This window comes from Primulina eburnea, chromosome 5, assembly GCF_022965805.1.
Source record: "Primulina eburnea isolate SZY01 chromosome 5, ASM2296580v1, whole genome shotgun sequence".
NCBI lineage: Eukaryota > Viridiplantae > Streptophyta > Magnoliopsida > Lamiales > Gesneriaceae > Primulina > Primulina eburnea.
Genome location: NC_133105.1, coordinates 2566239 through 2584775, shown reverse-complemented (window position 1 = coordinate 2584775; position 18537 = coordinate 2566239). Strand labels below are relative to the sequence as shown.

At 32.8% G+C, this 18537-nt stretch overlaps 4 protein-coding genes across 4 annotated transcripts; 1 reads left to right on the top strand and 3 right to left on the bottom strand.

The window, feature by feature from the left end:
• Positions 1 to 302: 302 nt before the first annotated feature.
• On the top strand, positions 303 to 3417 carry LOC140832258 (protein OS-9 homolog). Its single transcript, XM_073196163.1, has 8 exons — positions 303 to 560; positions 1132 to 1208; positions 1727 to 1930; positions 2113 to 2184; positions 2463 to 2578; positions 2658 to 2724; positions 2802 to 2908; positions 3042 to 3417. The coding sequence occupies exons 1-8, from the start codon at positions 467 to 469 to the stop codon at positions 3214 to 3216; spliced, it is 912 nt and encodes a 303-aa protein (XP_073052264.1). The 5' UTR covers positions 303 to 466; the 3' UTR covers positions 3217 to 3417.
• A 489-nt stretch (positions 3418 to 3906) lies between these two features.
• LOC140832257 (uncharacterized methyltransferase At2g41040, chloroplastic-like) lies at positions 3907 to 8766 on the bottom strand. The gene is made up of 8 exons (XM_073196162.1): positions 8334 to 8766; positions 7528 to 7628; positions 7301 to 7441; positions 6300 to 6381; positions 5245 to 5438; positions 5044 to 5155; positions 4584 to 4688; positions 3907 to 4180 (listed from the first exon to the last, which is right to left on the bottom strand). The coding sequence occupies exons 1-8, from the start codon at positions 8484 to 8486 to the stop codon at positions 4052 to 4054; spliced, it is 1017 nt and encodes a 338-aa protein (XP_073052263.1). The 5' UTR covers positions 8487 to 8766; the 3' UTR covers positions 3907 to 4051.
• Positions 8767 to 11974: 3208 nt separating this feature from the next.
• LOC140832256 (uncharacterized) lies at positions 11975 to 14715 on the bottom strand. Its single transcript, XM_073196161.1, has 5 exons — positions 14120 to 14715; positions 12844 to 13659; positions 12660 to 12739; positions 12508 to 12579; positions 11975 to 12423 (listed from the first exon to the last, which is right to left on the bottom strand). The coding sequence occupies exons 1-5, from the start codon at positions 14450 to 14452 to the stop codon at positions 12150 to 12152; spliced, it is 1575 nt and encodes a 524-aa protein (XP_073052262.1). The 5' UTR covers positions 14453 to 14715; the 3' UTR covers positions 11975 to 12149.
• Positions 14716 to 15496: 781 nt separating this feature from the next.
• LOC140831592 (uncharacterized) lies at positions 15497 to 16338 on the bottom strand. Its single transcript, XM_073195335.1, has 3 exons — positions 16085 to 16338; positions 15897 to 16015; positions 15497 to 15723 (listed from the first exon to the last, which is right to left on the bottom strand). The coding sequence occupies exons 1-3, from the start codon at positions 16223 to 16225 to the stop codon at positions 15606 to 15608; spliced, it is 378 nt and encodes a 125-aa protein (XP_073051436.1). The 5' UTR covers positions 16226 to 16338; the 3' UTR covers positions 15497 to 15605.
• Positions 16339 to 18537: the final 2199 nt, after the last annotated feature.

Sequence of the window (18537 nt, the reverse complement as noted above, 5' to 3'; positions counted from 1 at the left end):
ATTAAAATTATACATAAAAAATAGGATAAAATTAGATTTCTACCTGTATGTATGGTCGATACTTGTATTTTTGAAAAGTTGTGCTTTAAACCTACAAAGCTGTTAGAAAAAATAACTCTTCAAAAAGAGGAAAATTAATTTTGGAAGAGGGAGAGGACAAATCAACATTCGTGTGATCTATTATTGAGTAAATTTTTAACGTACGTCTCTCTTTTAGGACCCAAAAATGCGATTTTGGCGTTTCAAAATGAACAGAAAAGCGCTTTTGGTCTTCACGGTGGTCTATCAGTTGATGTGGCTGATTTCCATTGGCTGAATGCCGTGTGGTTGATTCCATATCTCGCTACTCGTTCATTCGTCTGGTGTCGACGAGACGACCAGCAGATCCTGAATTAGGGTTTTAAGATTTCAATTTCCGATTCGCAGGGAGAGATAAGAAGCTGGTTATATTTCTGGCATCGGGAAGATGAGAATTTCATGGTGGTGGGCGGCGTTATTTTTAGCCACCATTCTCAAGAACGACGTCGTTTTCACAGATCCGATAATCCCAGCTCAAACAGGTTACAAGGACGAACGAATTACTCCATTTTATCATAATTTTACAGTATGTTTCCGGTGTTCCCTTATTTTTTATGCGGTGGTGGAAATATTCACAGTTTCATTTTTGCCGAAATGGACAGTGTTAGAATTATGGATTGGAATCCTTAGTTTGGAAAATGCTAGTAGTGTCAAAAAGTGAAGGCTGCCACTGGAGATTAAAGGGGTATAACTTCTGATTTCAATCACAATGCTATGAAACAGATGCTATTGAAGCTTTTTATAGTCGAGAATCGACTTGTTAGGGACCGATTAGCAAAAAGTTTGTGAATTTTGTATAAATCAATCCATGAGTACTCATATAATTCATTATTTCTTAGATGGAATCGGTAGAATGTCCTGTAGAATAGTTAGCTTATGATCAAGTGTAATGGAAGAGATATTCCTAGTGATATAGGCTCTCAGAGTCTCAGTCTTAATTATACCGTGTAATGAGTTAGTATTTCAAGTCTTACTCCTCGTTGTCATTATTTATGTCAATGGTTTACTGTCATTTAACCCTATTCATATCCCGCTATTGTGTTTGGCTTTTAGGCGGGACTTTTGGCCGGAGCTCCCGTGAACCAAAATTCAATATCGAATTCCATTCAGAAGACTTGCCTTTCCATCCTGTTAGTGATGTTTCGATTCCCAAGGGTTCCATTCATTTGTTGTTAATATCTTTATGATCAGTGGCTATGAATTTTGATCTGGAATTTTGTTATTACTTCTCCATTGTATCTCGCCTAGAAAATTGAGTGATTATTTTAAAAATATTCATACCATCTTCTAAATGAAATCTCATCTGGTAAACAGAGTGTCATACTTCCAACGTATACTCACCTCTCAGAGCTTGGACTTCTCTTATAAAACATAATTTTGATGTATATTTGTGGTAGGGGTTTGGGTTAAATGTGAAAGATGAAATATATTTATGGGGTTTTATGAGATATACCTTATTATCTGTGGGGTGAGTATATTTTGCTTCCATTCAAACATTTTCTATTCCACTTGTTCTGTAAAATCTTGGGGGAAGCGTGTAAAAAAACATGAACGAAGAACTTGAAAAATATCTTTAAGGCATAAATTTTGAATTTTTTTAATCATGTATGGATGAAATGATATGATTTGGTGCATTTCTTTTTCTCAGGATGATGATCAAGAGTCTATTGTTATGCCTGATAGTAGTGGGGACAAGTTTATCTGTTTTTTGCCTAAAGTGGAAAAGTCCAAGAGTGGCAAACTACTTTCTCAACATAATATAAGCAGTATGATTATGGATTCAGAGAGACAAAACAAAATAAAGACACCAGATGAGCTGTTGGGAGTGCTTAAAGATCGGTGCTTTATCAGGGTAATCCATTTCAAACACTAAGGGGGAAATAAAGGGATGGCATAGCCTCTTTGCAAATTAATCTGAGAAAATCTTGGAAAATAAACTCCTTATGGGTTGGGCATTTGGTGAAAGTTTATGTTGTTATGCTTGTCTCCATGAACTCTCAAGTCTTGATGTATTACTTGTGAAAATCTATGCAGCAAGAGGGATGGTGGTCGTATGAGTTCTGTCATCAGAATAAGTTACGGCAAATTCATGTTGATGATGACAAGGTAGCTATTTTCTTGCCTTTAACTCGCCTAGTTCTTAGTAACATTTTTTGGGATAAATTTATTTCTATTCTTGCATCTTGACTTACTAGATTTCCATGTCATGCCATGTTTGTTGTGGTACCTTCTGCTTTGTATTTATCCAAAGAATCAAGCCGACACATGAAAGATTTGAGCTTATCTGTTGTAGTAGGTCTTTTGGTTGCAGCTATATGAAATAACGAGTTATAATATGTAGTTTGTGCTGGTTTAAATGATGTTCGACCGATAATCTCTTTTAGGTGGTGCAAGAATTTATCTTGGGTGTCTATGATTCTGAAGCTACAGAAGCCTACAATCAGAACCTTGCTGATATATCTACACTAAAGGATCCACGCTCAAAAGATGCATCTCAAAGGTATCGATTTATTCTTATACAAATTCTAGCGTTCGCATTGTCGGGTATATAATTTGTTACAATTACTCATATTGTGCAGGTACCATGTTCATCTGTTCACCAATGGAACTGTCTGTGATTTAACAAATGAACCTCGTCAAACAGAGGCAAGCATTCAAAATTTTTTCAACCACTTATTCCGCCATATTGGATAATTGCCTTTCTCAAGATTTTTTATTTTCAGGTTAGATTTGTTTGTTCTGAGCCTAGATCAATGATCAGTTCCATCACAGAGTTGTCAACATGTAAATATGCTCTCACATTTCAATGCCCCACGCTATGCAAGCACCCGTAAGACTCACTCTCTTTTCCTCGGTATCAGGAATGTGATTATTTATTTGTTTTCTATTGGTTGGAGAATCACTTACCCAAATCAACGGTTACATATCTATGTTGACTATTGATCTGTTTTAATCACATTCAGATTATTCCATGAAGAAAGGCCGGTGTCGCATACCATTCACTGTAACATCCTTGCCAAAGATAACAGCAAGGAAGAATCAAAGAGCGAGGCTGACATTTTTCCCGGTGAGACTATAACAATGGTGACGGATGGCGAGTTTCCTCGTTCTATAAATATAGAAGAACATGCAACGTGAATGATAGGTTTTTTTGTATTTGTTCCCCGTAGTTCTTTTTTATGTGGTAACGGTGGGATGGAGAGGAAGTTTTGAAGCATTGTATCTCTCTTTTGTTTTATGTTATATCCATTACAAAATTATCTGGATAATATCATAGTGTAATTTGATGAAAAGGGTACACACAATCATAATAACTTACTAACTTGCTTCTGAGCTGAACTTGCTGAGTTTTTATGGTATCACATTTGTAAGCATGTTATACATGTACATAACTCGTGAGTTTTTTTTTAAATTTTTTTAAATAGAATTGAAATTTTCAATGTATTAGTAGCAGTAAGAGTAATCTATAATGGAAAAAAATGTTTAAAAAAATATATGAAAAATAAATAAATAAATAATTAAATGATGAATTGTACGAAATATAGGGAAAATCAACAGTATGATAATTATAACATAAAAGTAATGGAAAGCTGGAAAGTTATTGGTAGAACTAAATATATTACTAAATACTAATTATCTATTTTATTTATTTTTCTGTATTTAATAAAAGTTCATTTTGAAAGTAATTTATTTAGAATAAAAATATACTAAAATATTTTGTCATCCGATTCATATACTAACTCGCAAACTGGAGAACACAACTATCGGACAAATAAACTACAAAGTATTTATAGTCCTTCGTCAGAGTTTCTGTGCATGCACGGCGCCTTCTCAGAAAGGTTGAGCTAGAAAACGTGCTAAGCTTATCGATCGATGAGCCATAAAAAATGTTGTATTTATTGTATATCAACAACCAAGAATGAATATATATACCTTAGAAGCCAATTCTTCATCAATGGAGTGAGCAAACAATTCAGGGTTTCTGAGCAGAAAACATGATAAACGATTGCCGAACTTCCTTGGTATAATTAATAAGTCCACACGAAGTGCACAAATCCTCGATCTCCTCTTCCGTCAAATAGTTATAGTTCGTCAAAGCCCTCTGTCACACAAAGTTGTAAGTTTCAAGAGGTCAGACAGAATCAATTGCATAACTGAGGGAAGTCGTAATCCAGCAGAGAACCTTTCAGTCTTTCATATATAATCAAAGTTGTAATAACTAGCAGAAATTTTTGTTACAAGCCTATTTCTCCGAGTCTGGCCAAGGAAGAGGTAAACATATACACCCACGCGGCGGGGTGAAAATAAAGGCTAGCTTGAGCATCTATGAATAGCTACAATATCTAGTTTATTATATAGTTCTAAATTCACACTGCAAGGAGAATTATGAGGCATATTCTTTATAATTTTACAATTAAGGTAAATGATTTGCATTCGTTATAATGATCTAGACGCACAAACTTTTCTTGAAGAAAATGCAGCAACAAACAAAAAAAATGAAGCACCTGTCTAAAAGGCCTTAAGAAAGGAGGAGTTGACGAACTGACTCGAAGGAATGTACTTCCAACAAATACACCACCGCTCCGCAAAACTCGATTTATTTCAGCTACCTGATATAACAGTTAACCAAAATTTAATAATATGGAAACAATTAACCAAAATTTAAATATTCAGACCAACTTTAAACATTTATCATCAAATATTTTCACCAGCAAAAGAAATATATTTTGATGTACATAAGAGAATAAAGAAAAAGGCACAAGTAATGTGTAGCATGGAAAATACCAATCTAAGAGGAAATATACCATTGACTTGTTCTCTTTTCTTCTTCAAATGTCATGATTATATTGCTTATTGTATATATTTTTTCATTTATATGCATGAATTTAATAGATCACAGTTCTAGGTTTTCTGGCTTGAACTAAAACGTAGTAGGGACTCAAACAAACGGACAAGAAAACTTACTGCATTGGAAGGAGATGGCCAGCAATGCAAGGCTGCACCAGCATGAACAGCGTCAATTGAACCAGATGGAAAGGGAAGCCTGGAAATGTCAGCTCTCACAAGAGCAAGATTGCTGCAAATTATAGAACAAAAACTAATCAATGCATTTTACTTTCTTCGGCATAATGCATATGAAGAATCCATACAAGAAAGAAAACTCACGAGCTCGAGATAGAATTGTCATCTTTTATGAAATCATAACATTGGCGAAGCATATTTTCTGAAAAATCGAGAGCAATAACTTTTGAATAGGATCCTGATTTGGCAAATTTCCTAGAAAACAAACCACTTCCACAGCTAACGTCTACGAGGATGCCACCTTCTGCTGGTTTAAAATAATCTTGTGCCATCTTGAACTGCAGAGAATTTCACAAAGATGTTACAAGATTCAAGAATTAAAAATTTAAGATGTCATTCTGTTAAGAATTCACACGGTCAGCTAGAGAGACAAGCCGTTTTTTTTTGATAGAAAACTAAAGAGAGACATGCCATTTTAATCCTGACAAATAAATTACACCGTGTTTGCACTACAATTGAAGTTGAAAAACCGAACTCTGACAGGTCATTTAATTGACTTATATCAAGAAAACTCACAGATGAACAGGTAAAGCGACAGTAAAATAATAGAATACCCAAAAATTTACCCCCCAAGCAGTTTTCACAGAAGACGTACCAGCTTAGCCATTACTTCATGAATAATAATTTGAAATATAACATAGTACAAAACATAGTACACACATCTTCATGTTCGTGGCGATTGCACAAAACTAAACCATTCTCTTTGAGATACAAGTTGGTACTTTAGCATTAAACTAGTCGTTAGAATGAGGAGCGGTCAAGTACTTACATTAAAAATAAGCTTTAGATTGAGGCACGGTCAAGTGAAAAATCAATACATTGAAAAGTAAACTGCCATTTCAGATTTCCATTCTTCAGTCACAATTTCTAAATAGTTTAGCACATACACTACAGAGAACAGATGCACGCAATTATCCACTGCTATAAAATTATATCACTTAACAATATAGTCAAATGAATTTTATTTGTATGTTCATATGTCGATGAAATTAAACATGAAATATTCCACCTTATTTTCTTTAATTTTTCCCCTCATCTGGAAGCAAAATACATCATCAGGTTTGTCTAAAAATTTCTCGACTTTATCGAGCTTGAAGACTACATTGTGCCCTTGCAAGTAAGGGGAAAGAAAACTTTACCTCTTCTTCAGGACCAGGAAAACCACTAGTGTTAAAGTTTTGGCGCCAGCCTCTCTCATATACAAAAGAAACAAAAGGACTCCTGGCAAATAAAATCTTTGAAGTTAAACTCAAGTAATTACACCAGTTCCAAAATATAAAGCAACTGATACAACAAAGATATTCTTTCTTCACAAGAATAAATAAGACAAGGAGGTATTTTTCAATTTGTACAAGAACTGGGAGCCATTCTGTAGAAGATTCTCATGAACTAGACAAATATGCATTGCTTGTTCTGATACATTCGAGGGAAAGTTCACTAACAATCTCACAATGACCTTCCCTTCCCAGAAGTAAATAAATCATACAGCTGGAAAGCATAGAAACTTTATCAAGTATCAACAAACAGAAAAGCTAGTACACGCACAAAGACAAGGAGACCCTTTAAACATATGATGTGCATTTGTCAAAAGTCTTAACATCTATTAATTGAGACTTTGGGACAGAAAATAATCGATATGACCTATATGATATGCATAAGGGTGTACCATATCATAAATTCTTTGGAAGCACAAGAAAGAGAGGTAGAAAGATATGCTTCAAGAATAGTCAAGCATCAGTTGAATAGGGTAATCTGGGTTATGAGTCTCTGTTTTGAATATTTCCAATTGGCCATATGGTTTCATCTCACAAAACAGTAAAAGGTAATCCTATATCAACTATTGCCAAGAGAGTTGCAAGATTTTTACTGCATTTAAGTTAACAGTACTCCAGTGATTTCGGACTACAATCGTTAAAAAATTTCTTCATAAAAAGGTTCAGAACACCACAGTTTGTTTCTGTCAAATGGAATGCTGGGAACACAAAATTGGCACAAATTTAAAGGAGTTTTAAGCAATACAACTTACCCTAAAGGTTAAAACAATGTGAAGCAGAGAATTTCAATTTACGGCATTTTAGAAGTGGCATTAGCAGTTACAGTAAGATCAAGATAACTGCTGTACGTGCTTCAAATTTACTACCTGAAGAGTTCTGTTCCTGCTGGTTTTGACTCAGTGTATTCCTTTGTCCCAGCAGTTACAGTAAGATCAAGATAAATGCTTTTGCTAGAATATGATTTCTTGCATGTCTTACACTTGAAACCAGATCTATAGATTGCTTGCCTGCCAACATTTAATATTTGAATCTAAACTCTGCTTAAATACCCCTTAATAAACAGCACTATGTATTTAAAAAAAATCAAACTTACAGGTTAAAACCTGAAGGTCCTTTTCTTATTAGTGGTTCATAGCAAATGGGGCAAGCAAACAAGTCGAAACTTGAAGAGTCTTCTCTTTTTACGGTGGATTCCTGATAAAACAGAGGCCCCCAATTGGAAAACAATGTGAAGCACTCACTAAAGCATTTTGAGTTTAAATGTAAAACCGAACAAGAATTGCAAAAACATAAGAAAACACTTTACTATTCCATCTGGTAGGCGCGTAGAGGTGAAATTTAATAAAATTTGGAGGATTTTAGCATACACAAGCATGACACTATCCTACAAGCCATTTAACTCAGATTTGCAAATAAAAGATTGGGGAAGCAAGTCACCAAAAAATTAGTTTGGAAAATTAGGTGAAAACATATTTTTTCATACATCTGAGCTGATCGACAAATGAAGTGAGAATAATAGGGCAACAAGCTCTTGAATCCAACAAAATATCACATGTCTCAAATCCTTGATTCATAGCCCTCAAATTTCCACACGACTGAATTCCCCAGCTTAAATTTAAGTCTAAAAAAATTTACAGAATAGTGACATCTAAGCCTATGCTTTTTGTCTTCATCAATCTAGTCAAGGCATTCAGTAATCTTTCATCAATTCTATCAAAGTGTTCATGGTACTTCGAGAATCTGAGCTACTAAAAATTGGTCGTCTTAAAATTTCTACCATCAGTCACATTTTGTGTCAATAAATTAAATATAAAGACCTAAAATTGAACACACACTCTTTCAGACTCACAAACACGATATATTATCCAATTAAAGGAAGTAAAGTATAAAGAGAATTACTGGGTCTAAATCAACAGCAAAGGTAGCTCGAATTCTTGAAGAAGAAAATCGCGGCCGGGGACAAAACCGGAAATTATGACAAGGACGAGAGTGTTTTGGGAAAAAGGTAAAATCTTGGTGGAAGAGAAGTGACTTTTGAGCAGTGATCTCCATACTCTACTTTTATCGATGATGGTGATTATGGGTTCTTTCTCTTCTTCCGATTGATGATTTTTTGTGAGAACGATATACATACAAACACAAGCCTATATATATAGGGGTTTTCACCAGAGTGAGGAGAAGTGGAGGTAACTTCTGGTAGTTCTCTTTCATTTGTTTAGTGTAATTGTGTGGCCATGATGCAGGGACTTCAAAATTCTGATATTATCATAATTGAGCTGTGATTAGAAATTTTCATCTCGTTCATGGAAACAAGAACATTCAATGGTTCATAAAATCTTGATGACCAATAGATTAGAGGAGGAAGGAGGTGACAGTACAGAGTGTGTATGGCTGATTATATTTTTTCTGATAACATTTTAAAAGATAAATCTGATTCGACTCATAAAAAATATTAATTTTTATGTCGAAAATATTATTTTTTTCAATATATAAACCAAATCGACATGTTCACATATTTAAAATAAATCGACAGTGTATATTGTTTGAATTTTCATTTTTATCCTTAACAATCAACAGTGTATATGTTTTGACAATTAATTTTGCATAAATGAAGGATATTTTGATCAATAATATATCGACACTGGTGTTGATTCTTCTCGAACTTGATATTGATTCCTTCGAACTTGATTTATCTCGACTAAAAACTTGATTCTGCAAATATGTTTTATGACACCACTGGTTGATCTTGGCTCATGTTGTATTGTTTTAGACTATCTCATTTTATTTTCGAAGTTGTTGGATATATTTAATACAATTCATTTATTTTTCTGCCCTTCGTATTCATTTTCAGCTTGGCAATTTGGCAAACCTCATCAACTTAGATCTATCTCATAATCAATCAACAAGCCTCATTCCACCATCTTTAGCCAATTTGACTTCTTTACAATTCTTGTAATCTTCTATTCTTACCCACATCAAAAACTTGTTGACTATCTTTACCATTTATTGTCATTCTCATTCCTCATCAAGCCACAAGGAAAGCTCTGTTTGATCCATGTCGTCTCGTTTAAGAACGTTTCAACGAGAAAAGAGTATATATTCAAACTATAGAGAAGTTCATTAATTTAATAAACCATTTTGAATCATCATCTGATAGTATATATACCCTTGTAATATCGTTGAATGAATCTTGATTGTTTATATTGATATTGCAGGCTGTTAAATAGTACTAAGTTAACTGGGACGATCTCGAACGAACTTGTTCAACTGGCTCACAAGGGTGACTTAGAAATGTAAGTTCTGAGCTCAATATTGGTGTACTTTCCCTTATTACTACAAGCCTATTGTGTGTTAATCCACCTCGACTCTAATTATATTTTTATTTTAATCCAGAATGTATTGGTTAATAATCTGTTCCACCGCATGCAGATAAAAGTAGCTGTGCGACCAAATCTTACACGAGCTCGAGACTAGAATCTGTGGTGTAAGCGCCATGTTTCATTGACAATGGCATGTAGATGTCCATTCACACAGATAAGTGATCATATGATGATGCACTGAACAACGTTCTTTCGGACTGTCCAAGTGATTCTCACTTATCGAATGAAATAGTCCGCATTTATGGTTGTACATCATTAGTCCTTTGACCCACGACAATGTAAAGAGACAAGCCGTTCGTAGGGTTACATTACAAGAAGGGCCATGTAACACCAGAATAGTTTGGTGTCCAACGTTTAATATTCGAAAATATCTATATCTATATACCTATAAAAGTTTGGATAATTGATGTGTTTTCCGATTGTGAAAAGACACAAATACCCTCCTTAAAGATATATATGCACAATTCTAACAATTATCACTTATATATATAAAATTCTAATAAATGCTAATAAGACACAAATGCCCTCCTTAAAGATATATATGCACAATTCTAACAATTATCAGTTATATATATATAATTCTAATAAATGCTAATAAATTATCATTATCCTATTTATCGATTGTTGTAGAACAAAATTAATTATATGTTTAATAGTATAATAACATGATAGATATAAAATAATATGATAATATGATGTTTAATACTAACATATTTTATTGATTTTTAACAAATAATTGAAAATAAAGAGTTTAATAAATTTATAATAAGAATGTATATAAACAATTATGAATGTCAATATGTTAACAATCTCATAAAACATAAATCTCTTAGAAAAATTTCGAGAGTTTGGCTATAATAAGAAAATTAAAAAATTTAGTAGCACTTTTATAAAATATTATACATACGAAAAATTTATAAATTCACAATATACAAATTTGGTGATATTTGAAACATCTACTAAAATTGATTAAGATTTAGACATTAAATGTCTAAAGCTAAACCAGATCATGATTTTCAAGAATAGTACAATCAAAATCTTTATAAATTCAATGTACAAATTTGGTGATATTTGAAACATCTACTAAAATTGATTAAAATTTAGACATTAAATGTCTCAAGCTAAACCAGACAATGATTTTCAAGAATAGTTGAACCAAAATCAGAGTAAAAAATTTCTTCGTTTCAATTCCAAAATCAACTATCATAATATATATACATACGAAACAATTATAAATTCAATGCACAAAATTTTGTGATATTTGAAACATCTACTAAGATTGATTAAAATTTATACATTAAATATCAAAAGCTAAACTCGACCATGATTTTGAAAAACAGTAGAATCAAAATCAGATTAAATATTTTCTTAGTTTCAATTCCAAAATCAACTATAATAATATATAAATTTTGGTGCATAATTGATAAACAATTAGTTTCTTTGTATCATATAGTGTATAACTATTTTATTTGATACAATGAATTGAAATCAAAGAGTTTAATAAATTTATTATAAGAATTTATATCAACAATTATGAATGTCAATATGTTAATAATCTCATAAAATATGAATCTCTTAATTTTTTTTGGAGAGTTGCTATAATAAGAAAATTAAAGATTTTAGTATCAATTTCAAAAAATATTATACATACGAAAAATGTATAAATTCAATATACAAATTTGGTGATATTTGAAACGACAGCTTATACGTGGTAATGACAGCTTATACGTGGTGTTTGCATATATAATTTTTTAAAAAATTTGTTTCAGTTCATTTTTTCCATATATTATGTTAATTACAATTTATTATTTAACATAAAATCAATTGTTAGAATTTTAATTGAAGAAATAATTTTGAAATATGTTATATAAGTTCTTCTAAATCATCTAATATGATAAGAAATTAACCTTATATAAATAACAAAATGATTCAAATTATTTTTTAGAAAATCAAAATTTAAAATTTTTATAATATAATTGATATTACGTGCAACGCACGTACATCATGCTAGTAATCTTAAATGCTCTTGGTGTCCAACGTTTAATATTCGAAGGTATAATCTTAAATGTTCTATGTATGGTTTTAAACACACGTCGCCCAAGAATATAAATTTTAAACTTCCGCTGCGTCTTTGATGCGAGAACGCGATGCATCAACAGAAACTAGAATGATTATAAATCTTTATGGATCAATATTCGTTGACCTCCACCATATACGACAACAAAATGTTTCAACAAAACAGACATTACACAACATTCTCCATTCACACGCACTATTTAAACTGCAGATATTGTGAATTGAAAGAAAGCCGACTCTTGGCTTTGCATCGGGGATCCTACATATCAAAGAAAGGGTTATACTTGAACCCCTTATCGATGCTGCTGCTATTGAGAGATGCACGGGTGTTCTTTGAGGAAGCTAAGCTTGCATGTGGAGCAAAGAGATTTGGATGCGAGTTTTCATCGTCATCAAACGTAGTCCATCTTTTCGAGTTGCACTCCCTCGAATTTGCAGCTGCAATGTGAGGATTTCCCACGTCTCCGACATGGTCCTTGAATTCTTTTCTTACTACATCCAACACAACATCCCCGTATTTATCGCACCATTTTCTGATATTGTGCAGAGGAATAACAGTAAGTATTTAGAACTCAAATAATATATTGCAAAGAAGGGTTGAAATTTGTTGGCATTACTTGGGAAAGAACTTTGTCAGGTCCTCGTGATCGACCGGAAGCCTAGTTGAGATAGTTTCAATGTGATCATCCCTAAAAAATCATATTAAATGTCTCGTTAGTGATGTGCTATCGATGGTACATATATAATCAAATCCGAAAAGCATGCTTACGACAGATGAACGTTTGGATTATTTGCACGGAGTTCTTCTTGGATCCGTGTTAGTTCCTTTTTCACGTTCTCTTCTAAAACCTACAAAATTATTTAACATTCGAAATATATTATGCCTCCCTCCACATGCAAAAATCAATGTCTTGGAGATTTGGAAAGTGAAATGGTGATGAAAAATACTAGACCTTGTCAATGAAAAAATCTGTGGGCGCCCCATTTGGATGCAATTTCCGCTTCATTTTCTTGGTGTCTGCTCCTTCCCCTATCGGATTGGCTACAAGCTGCTCCGTGTAGCTAACACCATCTGATTTTTCACTTACAGACAGTGGAGCTGTTTCATCCTTAGAATCGTTTTTCTTCCATTTCCTGAATCCATCCAACCCCCATGATTTTTTCTTTGAATTTACCTTATCTTTCCCTTCAAGGACCGAACCATATCCACTACCATCACCACCACCATATACTTCCTTTGGTTCTCTCTGAAAAAGAACCCTAAAGGGTTTCTTTTTCCCTTTGTTGCCACCACTTCTTGCCGGTGAGCTCTCCACCATTAAAATATATTTTGTTTCACTTTCTTTTTCATCTAAATGCCCATTCCAAAACGGGTTTTCAGAAGAAATGGCAAGTTCGTTTCTAGGAATATTGAAGTTGCTAACTCTTTGTTCTGCTGGCCTGATATTTTTACATCCTATGCCACTTGTATCATCCTTAAACTTTACATTTTTATTCGGTGATACAAAATCGAAAGCAGATGCAACCACTTTCCTTTGCTTTATAGGTGACTCTACTTTCTGATTATTCCTCGATGTCAATCTCTCACACCGCTTCTCGTCTTTCAAGTCTATTACAGACCACTCATCATTTGAAGCTTCCTTTTGAGCCCCTCCAACTATTACATCTTTCGCCTCAATTTCAGCTCCCTGGATTGCTAACCTCTGCAACAAAGGCCTCTTTGACGCATGATACTCTTCCTCTGATATACATTTGGCATAGAGTAACTCCTGGTGAAAATATAAGCATGCAGCATTATACAGTGTGAGGTTGTGGTTAACTAAGTGTCAGAACTAAAAATTTAATTTTTTTTACAATTTCTTCAATTATAGCATAAGCCAAATATGAAGTAAACCCATCAAAATTCAGCAGACTGCATTCATATTTCGTTTTCCAACTTGTCCTTGGGAAATATTTTTATTTAACAAGAAAGAGGAGAATAATCAAAAGTTTAAGCTGGGGTTTCGTCCAGTGGCTCCAAATTAGACACAAAATTGAGTAACTGGATTCACGGTATCAAATAAATCAAGCAACTGTTTTAATGTATAGTGCGCAGTGGAACTATAAGAAAGTGAATACAGTTAATCCGTATAGAAGTAAATTTTACGAGATAAACTCCTTCAATGAAAGAAAACAAGATTAACCAGTCAATCCTCTTCAAGATCAAGACACGATTCGAAATAAAACTACCTGCAAGAAGATCAACTTATCCTTCAAAATAATGGACGGCTCGTAGTCGATGGGCGAAGCCATAAGCCTCTCAAGAAGGTGAGTTCTGAAAGCAGATACCTCAGATTCAGCTATAATCCCCTCTTTACAAAGACCCATCAATTTAAGAATCTGGTGAAACGAATCTTGCTGCCATTTCAGATTATCCGACTGCTGCTTTGACAGCTGCTGTTCCGCAGCCAAGATCGCCGGAAGTCTCTGCTTCTTGAATGAAAATGGGAGGATTGTGTTGCAGATCGAGCTGATAGAGTCTTGCAGTGATCTGTAGTACGTTGGAGTATATGTGTGCACCATTTCCGGGTTACCTTTTTTTGTACAGACAAAGTCCAACTTGTTTTCTGGATTTATATTTTACAAGCTTCTTACATTTGAAGAGAGTAGGATTGTGTTCTTGTATTTGCAAACGGTCATTTGCACTAGCCGTTGGGTTTTCAAAACGTCGGATTTGCCATGAAACAACGACACGTGTAAGGCTTTTTTACGGTTCCAAGTTTTCTACTTGGTTCGTGAATGGGCCACAAAACTAAGAGCCTGTTATTATTTGGGCCAATTTAGTCGGGCTATTGGAATCGGATTTGAGTGGAATTTGTATCGAGAAATTTTTTTCCTTGCAAATGTATTATGTCTAAAAGCCTTTTGTTTTAATCAAATATCTCCAAAAGACATGGATGGTGCTCTTTTTTACGGATTAGCTTGAACGTGTGCATATATTTTCAAAGGACTATTATGGATAAAGATGTTCATCGGTCGGTTTTATATTGGGTTTTCTATTTCGGTTTTTTCAGTTTTCGGTTTTACAAATATTTAATCCGATATTCGAACCATTTTTTTTTCCCGATTAAGTTTGGTTTTCTAACGAAAAAGCTCCGTTATTTCGGTCGGTTATTTCGGTTTTGATACAAGTATTTAAATTAATAAGATAAATATATTGTAAAATATAATATATTATATTTCTTACATTTTTTAGTAAAACATTTAAATATAAAGTATAAATAAATTACATAAACAACAATCAATTAAATATTATTCAAAATAATTCACCATTCACTAATATCATCTCAAAAATATATAATAAAAATAAAATTATTAATTTAGTGAAATTTCGGTTTTTTCGGTCGGTTCGGTTTTGACATGTATAATCCGAAATCGATCCAACTAAATTTCGGTTTTCGATTCGATCCAGTGTTCAGTTTTTTCGGTTTGAATTTTCGATTTTTTCGGTTTTATCCAAAATTTGAAAACCTCTAATCATAGGTTTTTGGAGATAATAATATTTTAAAAGAGACCAAAAATATATATAGTGGAGCAAATCTTGAAATTTTGTGTTGCAAGAATCCGAAAAAGAATTCATTTCTCTCAAAGCCATTCATTCATGTTTCACAAATTGCACAAAACAAACTGTCTTAGTACATGTATTATGTGTATCATGCATGTTTGCGGACCAAAATCAAAGCATTTCCAAAATAAGTGTATCCTCTTCTGCAACCACACTTTTTCGTTTTTCCATCCGCAAGTATGTTCCCTGTTCCTTCACATGTAGTGATCTTTCTTGGCCTTGTAAAGCCCTGAATCCAATTATTCTTGCTCAAATTTAAGCTTATCGTAATATATTACACAACTACAGTCCTTAAAAAAGAATTCCAGGCTAACAGTGGGGATTCAGCAAAATTTATTAAATTCTAGGAATATTTATGTATAATACATACATATTCCTAGAATAATGTATAATTATTATTACCTTTTAATCACAGATTTCAGATGGGCTGAGTTCAGCCTTTCATCCAACCTTTTCTTGGCTTCTCTGGCCACCGTATCAAGGCTCTGATCACATTCTTCCTGGCTGCCGATGGAACTTCTCTGTTCATTCACAAAACAAGAACCCCATAAATTATAATTAACGGTAATAGAAAAATAAAATGGATTTACCATTAAATAACTTGAACTGATATGAAATCCATGGTTTCTTTCGTAGAGACATAAAGAAGAGTTGGCGCCATGATTGGAATTACGGGTCTGAGAGAACCTTCTCCTTCTTGCAGCTTCAACTCCAGGAAGCATTCCAGCCATTTTTTATGAAGATAATAATCACAGAAGCAAGAAAAAATAATTAAATTTAACTGGGTTTGTTCATCACAAGCCTTTCCTAGATGTTTCTTGGTATTTGTTTCGGAAGTTTCCTTGATGTTTCAAGTGTTTGAAGTTTCTTTGAAAGTGGAAGTCAACGAATAAAAGGGATTCAGTTATAATAAATAAATATTAATTTTATGCGAAAGAAATGGACTCGTGAACTTAAAACAACGTTGCCCCATTATCAATTTAATGGGCCAAACATTGGTTTGGGCTTAATAATTAAAAACATAAGTTAGGCGTCCGAGAGGGATTTCAAATACCCATAGCCTGTCGGAGAGAACATGAGCGCTGAATTGTGATGAAAATATGTCACACATTATTGTTGAATCGTATATACTTTAATAATAAACAATTTTGATCTAAAAAAAGTTGAAAAGTTTACTATCACGAGTATGTCCAAACTCGCGTGAGACCAAAAATAAACACGATCTTGAAATTTCGAACGGACAATATGGATAGAGCGAGTCGAGTTTGCGAAGCAGCCCATCCAGTTTCATTTTGTCGTGGGAAGAAGTAAAATATCGGTCAATCAGGTTTCATAAATCTGTGACATTCCAAGGATATTCTAAGTATAATATAATTATCTTTAAGCAAAAACTTGTGTAAGACGGTCTCACGGGTCGTATTTTGTGAGACATATTATATCTTATTTGGGTCATCTATGAAAAAGTATTACTTTTTATATTTGTGAATATCGGTAGAATTGACTCATCTCAAAGATAAAGATTCGTGAGACCGTTTCGCAATAGACCTGCTCTTATCTTTAATTTATCACATCCACAAAAAATCATACTAAACATATTACATTTTCTTATCTGTCAATTCTTTTATGACTCATTTACTATTAATTCAATAATTCGTGCCAAGCGTGGGCTTACTACTGTAATATGTCTTTCTAACAAATGAACAATCTTTAGTTAGTTTTATTAATTTTCTGATTCCGTGTGTAATAATTCTTTTCGTTGGATTTTTAATGTGAGCTAAGATTTAGGGAGGACACATCTATTCTTTGGAGTAGTTATAACTAGTGAAGGAAGTAGAAAAATTCTAACCAAACTTGAGATAGAAAAAGTCAATCTTATTGACTAATCAAGCATTTTAATGAATCACACACTTTAAAATTATAAATAATTCATAATATATTGATTTTTGAATATTCTGACATTTTTATATTTGACACGTTGTTATAATATATGATTTTTATATTCCATGACCAATAACAACTTCATTTACTCGTATCTGATCAATTTTGCTAATTTATTTTAAATTGAGATCTTGATATCAGATGAGTAAGGACGTGAACGAAATCGAAAGGTGCTACAGAGCAAATGATGAGTTGTTGGTGTCGTCACACTTGTATCAGCTCTTGTATGAAATTGAAGTTTGAAGTTGGTATTTGCTGTGCTTTTTCCTTTTCCAAAAGTCAACATCATTTGATTAATTAAACTGAGTATATTTTTATCTTGTATATGCATCAGTACAAGTCAGATCCCATGGTTGGTGGGCCATTTTCAATGTGTATCTACTTTATTTTTCTAGGTCTTTGTCAACTAATCGACTTTTACTCATTAATGATCATTTAGTTTTGTTTAAGACAAGATTTTTCACATCTATAATATTAAAAAAAAATTGTGTTTATTATTACATACGTGGTTGTTGGCCTGATCACAAATCTAAACTCGGGTAGCATTCTGAATCGAAACAGTTTTCTGTTCTTGATGGTTTTATTAAAGTTGATATTAAAACGAGTTTATAAACTTGTAATTTCTTTTGTGTATGTCTCTTGTGAGATGACTTCACGAATTTTTATACGTACGATATATGATTTGATTCGATCAATATAATTATCATGCAAAATAATATTTTTGATATAATTTACTCGTGAGACGATCTCAAAAGAGTTTTTTTTATGAATTTTAATGGTAAGAAGAAATTTATTTAATTAATCAAATAAGCAAGCTGATTAAATATAAGTATTTAAAAATAATATTATAAATTGTAAAGATTGAAAATATAGAATTTGTAAGATAATCAAAATAATAAAATTTATTTATTTAATAATTAGTTTTTTTGTTTATAAAAAAAAAAGTAGTCAGCAGTCAAATTCAGCTTATACAGATCAAGTCATTTAAATTATATGTGTAATTAAATTTCACGAGTATATATTTTTTATCTTAAAATTTAAAATTAACTTAAATTATATGTGTAATTAAATTTCACGAGTATATATTTTTTATCTTAAAATTTAA